Source organism: Lithobates pipiens, unplaced genomic scaffold (assembly GCF_037356315.1).
Source record: "Lithobates pipiens isolate NorthernLeopardFrog02 unplaced genomic scaffold, aLitPip1_a1.2 Scaffold_8, whole genome shotgun sequence".
Classification (NCBI taxonomy): domain Eukaryota; kingdom Metazoa; phylum Chordata; class Amphibia; order Anura; family Ranidae; genus Lithobates; species Lithobates pipiens.
Window position 1 is genome coordinate 680,811,684 of NW_027507903.1, and position 7,762 is coordinate 680,819,445.

General features: G+C 45.0%; 1 protein-coding gene across 1 annotated transcript; it reads right to left on the reverse strand.

The window, feature by feature from the left end:
- Window positions 1-774: 774 nt before the first annotated feature.
- Window positions 775-3,321, reverse strand: LOC143964326 (E3 ubiquitin-protein ligase TRIM11-like). The gene has a single exon (XM_077474024.1). It carries the CDS (start codon window positions 3,248-3,250, stop codon window positions 1,649-1,651), a length of 1,602 nt encoding a protein of 533 aa, XP_077330150.1. The 5' UTR covers window positions 3,251-3,321; the 3' UTR covers window positions 775-1,648.
- Between the last annotated feature and the right edge of the window lie 4,441 nt (window positions 3,322-7,762).

Consider the following 7,762-nt stretch of genomic DNA (forward strand, 5'->3'; position numbering starts at 1 on the left):
TTTTTTTCGCTCTGAAAAAGTTCCGATCGGAAATTACGAACGTCTGTAGCAATTCCGACGCGCAAAATTCCAACTCGTGCTCGGAAACGATTTGGCGCATGCTCGGAAGAATTGAACTTAATTTTCTCGGCCCGTTGTAGCGTTGTACATCACCGCGTTCTTCACAGTCAAAAGTAAAAAGCAAAAAATATTTCACCAGCACACCAAGGATCTCCAGAATGGGTCCAAAGCTTTAGCGATCAGATCGTTACAGTGCATAGTAACATTTTGAAGCCACACAGGACCCCTTCATCAGGCTTTTGCTATCTGTTGTAACGATGTGATCGCTGATTAATGATGAGTATGTAGCGCTAAGCCATCCAAACTATGATAGAAAAAAAAAATCACAAACTTGTGAGTGCAATTAATCAAACAAGCTACTGGTGAAAAAATTCCACATATAAATTAGTGAAGCATAAAGTGTCCATCAATGAGTGAATTGTAAGCAGGGTGTCACACAGCCATGAGGATCATCGAACTGTAGACGTCGTCAAAGTAAACGATAAGGTTCATACACGCTTACCAGAGATGTTGGACTCGACAATATCGCAAGACAACAAGTCAATCCAGCATGAATGCACCCATGGTGGACATGCCAGCGGTGACCGTGCCAGCGGTTCCCACAAATAGAGCTTTCTTTTGGTGTTATTTGATCACCTCTGCGTTTTTTATTTTTTGCAAAAAAAAAAAAAGACAGAAAGACACCAAATTTTATAACAAAAACAAAGAAAAAAACTTTTATTTTTGTTTTCAAAATTTTCTAAATAAGTAAGTTTTCTCCTTCACTGATGGGCAATGGTAAGCTGCACTGATGGGCACTGATAAGGCGGCACCGATGAGGTGGCACCAATGAGATGGCACTAATATGGTGGCACTGATAGGCGGCAATGATGGGCACTCGTAGGTGGCACTGAAAGGCTGCACTGATGGGTACTTATGGGTGGCACTGATAGACAGCACTGCTGAGCACTGATAGGCGGCACTGATGGCCACTGATAGATTTCACTGATAGGCATAACTGGTGGCACTGGCAGGCATTTTTCATTGGCACTGATTGGCAGCTGCCTGGGCACTTATTGGCATATCCCTGGTGGTCTAGGGAGGCATACCTGGTGGTCCTGTGTGGTGGTCTTCCCTGGTGGTCCTGCTGGTCCTGGACGGGCATCCGAGGGGGGCTGGACTGATAAACAATCAGCACAGACCACCCCCCCCCCCCCCATCAGGAGAGCAGCTGATCAGCTCTCCTCTACTCGCGTCTGTCAGTCACTAGTGAGGAAAAGCCGATCGACGGCTCTTCCTGTTTACATCGTGATCAGCCATGATTGGACACGGCTGTTCACATGGTAAAAAGTTTCCTTAAAAGACTCTTTACCTAGATTAGAGTTGCAGTGTGTCAGACTGACACGCCGCAACAACGATCGCTGCGATGCAGGGCCCCCACGGGTGCGCGCCAGCAGTTATCCTGCTGGACATCATATGACGCAGTCAGGATAACAACCACCGCCCAGTCGTCATTCTGCTATAGGCTGGGTGGGAAGTGGTTAAAGTTACCTTTAAGTCCAAACATTGGCTCTGTAATCAACCAATCCCATTCCTCCTCCCTGTGATGTCACCAGTTTCTGGCCAGAGTTCTGAAATCTCCAGATTTCCCCCCACATATCTTTATACAACCATCCCCTACACATATCCCAGCATGGAGGGGCTCAGTGAAGGTGGAGAAGGTGTGGAGGTGTCGGATCGGGTCACACAGATCATAAAAAGAGATCCGTCCGGCCTCATAATCCAGATCTATCCTGACTATATTACTGGAGATATTGGTGGGTAAGGGGGTCTTATTACTGTCATGGCTCACAAAATACTGATTACCACACCTGAGCAAACCCCAAGACTTGTTATTCCTATTTATCCCTGCTGGAAAAATGGTCCTCTCTATACTGGGGTAACACATCCCGACTATCCAGAAATCTGACCCCCCGACATCCACTTCCCAGTAATGTCTCCCTGAGGAGAAACTCCGACTGCTCAACACCTGAGGATATTCAGTAAATCTCTCTGGGCTATCTGAGCGCTTCTGGTTCCTATCTGACCAGAACAAAGTTTTCCTGTCACCTGATATTTGTAGCTCATTACCAATTGTGTTTACATCCAGTAATATGTCTGCAGCGCCCTGTATAGGGAAGTATACATTTACCTCTGTTATTATATCAGATAAACCTGTGTGTAAGACCCCCGCCACATCCAGACCCCCTCCATCATGGAGGAGCTCCTCATGTCTCTCTCTGTCCTCATTATCTCCATCCTCAGTATCACACAAGTCACCTGTGTCTGATTCCTGTAAGACAGTCAGTGGATCCGTCATAAAACACAGCGTCCTAATGGGATGCATCTTCTTGCACAGCTCAATCTTCTTCCTTTCCAGATCCTGGATGAAAACTGATGTGGAGCTGGAGATCCGCTCTGCCCTCCCGGAGATCTCCCTCAGGACTCTCTTCTCCAGGTCTTCCAGACGTCTCCTGAGATCTCTAAACAGGGCAGTGACTCTCTCGGTGTCACCGGCGGCTTCTTCTTCTACTTTCCTCCGGTGTTCCTGCAGACTCTGGACTCTTTCCTCCGTCTCCTCTCTCTTTGTCAGAAGTTTCTGCAGAACATTCCTCAGTGTCTCCTTCTTCTTCTCAGAAGCCTCATCCAGTGACTCCACCTGGTGTCCTGTGTGTTCCCCAATCACACAAAACGTACAGATACAGGTCTCATCCTCAGTGCAGTAATACTCCAGGATCTTCTTATGGATGGAGCATTTCCCTATGTCTATGAACAAGATGGGGTCACATAAGACGTGTTCTGGGGATTTGTTGTGGTCTCTCAAGTGTTTATCACACAGAGAAACCTCACAGAGCAGACAGGATCTAACAGCAGGTACAGGACAGTCCACACAGTGCGTACAGAAGACCCAGGACTCCTCTTGATGTGGCTGAGAAGACAGGAAAGTCTCCACTAGGTTATGTAGTGTTATGTTTCTTTGCAGTTCAGGACGATCCGGAAACTTCTCTCTACATTTAAGACAGTAATATCCTCCAGACCCCTCCTGTGTATCCAGCACATGATCAATACAGACCCGGCAGAAGTTGTGACCACATTTCAGGGTTACAGGATCTGTATAAATGTTCAGACAGATGAGACATTCCAACTCATCTCTCAGATCACCAGACTCCATCGCTGACAGCAGAAGCGAGAAGTGAAAGTTTTGGATATTTCTCTCAGAGTGGTTTCACAGACCTTTGGATATTGCTGAAATTACAAAAAGATGAATTAATGGTTGGCTGTTCTTAGAAGACATAAATAACATAAACATGATGTTCTTCTACAGTAAGGTGTCAGCTGATCACACATTTTTTTTACTATAAGTTTTGTTGACCTTTTTTGTGCAAACAATCTAGATATAAAAATTGTACCAATAACTTGTCAGGGATATGCAATTAGCGGACCTCCAGTTGTTGCAGAACTACAAGTCCCATGAGGCATAGCAAGACTCTGACAGCCACAAGAATGACACCCAGAGGCATGATGGGACTTGTAGTTTGCAACAGCTGGAGGTCCGTTAATTGCATATCCCTGTTGTACAGAGTAGAAGAAAATAATTTTTGTCCAGATCTATAAGCATATGATGTCATAACCATTGTAAGCTATTTAATAAAAAATGAAATACTCAGTTCAGATCTACACTATCCTTTCCTGCAAAGATGTATAAACCCATTTTAAATAAACGAAAAGAGGCAAAAGAAGGAAGAAAGGACAGGAGATGGAGGGGAGTGCCAGCTAAAGGGGATAGAGGAGGTCTCAACTGTGAAAGAGACAAAAGAAAGGTCAAGTGTCACCATATATCATTGAGACAGAAGTATGCTTCATATATATGACTTGACCAGTGTAGCCCAGTTGTCCCCAACCATCATAACTGCCCAACCACTTCTACTCCACCTTCCCCCTTACCGTTACCTAAATTAACATCCACAACTGAAATTGGAGTATAAATGGCCATAGCAGCCTTTTTAATAACAAAATATAAAAATTTAACAACCTTTAACATATAAACAAAACTATTAGTCACTCAGACTTTTGGTCTTTGACGGCACCCCAAACTTAACACATACAGTATTCCACCTCTACACTGCGGGACCTTTTTCCATTGTAAAGGAAATTTGTAAGTTCTGTATATAATTGTATTCTATTTCGTATGTATTGCACACTGCCCTCGCTGTGCACTGGGGATGAGCTTTGAGTTCGAGTCGAACGTAAGTTCAACTCGAACATCAGCCATTCGACGAATTACAAACATTATGGGCCGTTTGCGCCAAATTCGAGTGGCGCTTCATGGCCCATAATACACTGCAACATCGCAGTGCATTGCTGGCTGATGATTGGCCAAGCATGCACTATGACCCGCACGCATTGGCCAATCACAGCGTGGTAAGAACGGAGAGCCATAATTGGCCAAAGGCAGGGGGGATTGGCCCAATTAGGCCTCAGGGGATTTAGTACACGCCCCACACTATATAAGGCCATCTGGAAGTCGGCCTTGTTCAGTGTGTTCCAGCATGCTGAGAGAGAGATAGAGAGAGAGAGAGAGAGACACAGTGTCATTTCATTTGAGTTAGCTGCAGTCTGTGTATTTAATATGTATAAATATATATACATACACACACACACACTGTATTCAGTTTAGCTAGATCCGTTCCTGTTATTATCTTCCTAATAAACTTAGAGGCAGGCAACTGCAGTATTTTCAGTCAGTGTACTGTATCCTGTGCACAGTGTACAACTAAAGCTAACTGCAGACAATTGCTGGTGTTCTCTTCATAATAATACCACAGGCAGGCAGTTGATTGAGCTAGCTGCAGTATAATCAGTAATATATATATATATATCCATATCCCAGCTTTGTGCAGCTACATTTCACTGCAAGCCATGCCTTGTGTACCGATTCCAATACATCAAAGACAGTATGTCTGGAAGGTCAACAAGGAGAGGCAGTCACAGGCCAATAAAAGAGGGCAAGCAGGCTCTGTGTCTAGAGGCAACAGTGCTGGTCGTGGACACAGTGCATCCTCATCAGCACGTGGTTGCTTGGCATGCTTGTCCTTTTTCTCAGCAGCTGGCCATGTTGAGCCACAACATGCCGAAGAGTTGCTAGAGTGGATGACCAAGCCATCCTCCTACTCCTAATCCTCTATCACCCAGGCTACCTTGGCTGCCAATTCAGGTGCCAAAGCAGCCTATTCCTTGGACTTGAGGTTATCATCAGTTACTCCTTCCCTAGCCCCACCGGAGGAGTCCCCCAAACTTTTTGACCACAGTGTCGGGTACATGCTGCAGGAGGATGCGCAGCGTTTTGAAGGCTCTGATGATTGTACCCAGCTTGAAGAAGGCAGTAATGTGAGCCCAGAGAGAGGGGTTGCCCAAGAAGGACAACAAACTGGCAGTCATGTTCCCCCAGCTGCAGCATACTGCCAGATTTGCTCCAGTGACGAGGAGGGAGAGCTCACTGACTCTACGTGGGTGCATGATAGGAGAGAAGAGGAGGAGGTGGAGAAGGTGCCAATTGTGGCGCCGGAGGGGGGGAGGGTTCCAATGAGAGGAAGGTCCACTTTAGGGTGGACCTCCGCTTTAAAGAGAGCTAACCACTTAAAGACCAAGCCTCTTTTTCAGACTCGGTGTTTATAAGTTAAAAACACGTATATTTGCTAGAAAATTACTTAGAACCTCCAAACATTATACATTTTTTTTCTAACACCCTAGAGAATAAAATGGCGGTCATTGCAATCATTTTTGTCGCACCGTATTTGCGCAGCGGTCTTACAAGCGCACTTTTTTGGGAAAAACTTCACTTTAAAAAAAAAAAAGAAAAATAAGACAATAGTAAAGTTAGCCCAATTTTTTTTTTATACTGTGAAAGATAATGTAAATTTATACCCAACATGTTACGCTTTAAAATTGCGCCTGCTCGTGGAATGGTGTCAAACTTTTACCCTTAAAAATCTCCATAGGAGACGTTTAAAAAAATTCTACAGGTTGCATGTTTTGAGTAACAGAGGAGGTCTAGGGCTAGAATTATTGCTCTCACTCTAACGATTGCGGCAATACCTCACATATGTGGTTTTACCACCGTTTTCATATGCAGGCGCTACTTATATATGCGTTCGTTTCTGCGTGTGAGCTCGTCGGGAGAGGGTGCTTTAAAAAATGTATTTTTTTCTTATTTAATCTACTTGATGTTATTTATTTTTACACTGTTTTATTTTATTTTATTTTTTAATAATTGGGTCACTTTTATTCCTATTACAAGGAATGTAAACATCCCTTGTAATAGAAAAAATCATGACAGCTCCTCTTAAATATGAGATCTGGGGTCAAAAAGTGGACTTAAATGCAATAAAAATAAAAAAATTGCCATTTGAAAAAAATTACAACAGAAAAATGGCCCTTTAAGACGTATGGGCGGAGCTGACGTTTTGATGTCGCTTCCGCCCTGCTATGGTATGGAGACGGGTGGGAGCCATCTTCCCCTCACTCGTCTCCATACCCAGCCACGGTCAGGTCCGATGGCCTCCGCCACTACAGACGGCTCCGGTAAGCGAGGGCGCAGGAGAGCAGCGGGAGGGGGGGGGTGCCTCTCCCACCAACTGATAATGGTGATCCTACGGTGACTCCGCCGTAGAGACAGATAGTATCTGGTCGTTGCTCCCAAACAAAATAGAGCTTTCTTTTGGTGGTATTTGAACACCTCTGCGGTTTTTATTTTTTTGCGCTATAAACAAAACATTTTTTTGAAAAAAAAAACGCATTATTTTTTAATTTTGCTATAATAAATATCCCCCCCCAAAAAAAAAAAAAAAATTTCCCTCAGTTTAGGCTGATACGTATTCTTCTACATATTTTTGGTAAAAAAATGCAATAAGCGTATATTGATTGGTTTGCGCAAAAGTAATAGCGTTTACAAAATAGGGGATAGTTTTATGGCATTTAAAAAAAATGTTTTTATTAGTAATGGTGGCGATCAGCGATTTTTATCATGACTGCGACATTATGGCGGACACATTGGAAAATTCTGACAAATATCTGTGACCATTGGCATTAATTAAAAAATTGCATTGATTACTGTAAATATGGCACTGACAGTGGGAAAGGTGTCCAATGCCGCGTACACACGTAGCTGACTATCCGGCGGACTTAGTCTGGCGGACTTCCCGCCAGACTGTCCATCGGACTTTCCGAACGAGCTACTTGCCCACACACGGCGCTTTTTCAGCGGACTAATATGGCGTACTAAGTCCGCCGTACTATCCGCCGTACTTTTGAAATGAACGGACTCGCCCACACACGCGGAGGAAAGTCCGCTCATTTAGAGCGCGTCTCCAGGTAGGCGGGGCCCGCGAAGGAGAAGTCGTTGACTCCGCCACCTGGTATGGACTTAAAGGGGAACCCCAACGGTGAAAAAAATCTGCTTGGGGGTCCCCCCAGGTCCACATCAGACCCTTGTCCGAGCACGCTACCCGGCCGGCCAGGAAAGGGGGGGGACGAGCGAGCACCCCCCCCACTCCTGAGCCATACCAGGCCGCATGCTGGGACTGTGACACCATAATGGGTGGGGACATCATCCGGTGATGTCCCTATATAAGTCGCCGCGCGTCCGGTCCCTGTCATTGTGAGCGGAGGGAGCGATGAGTCAACA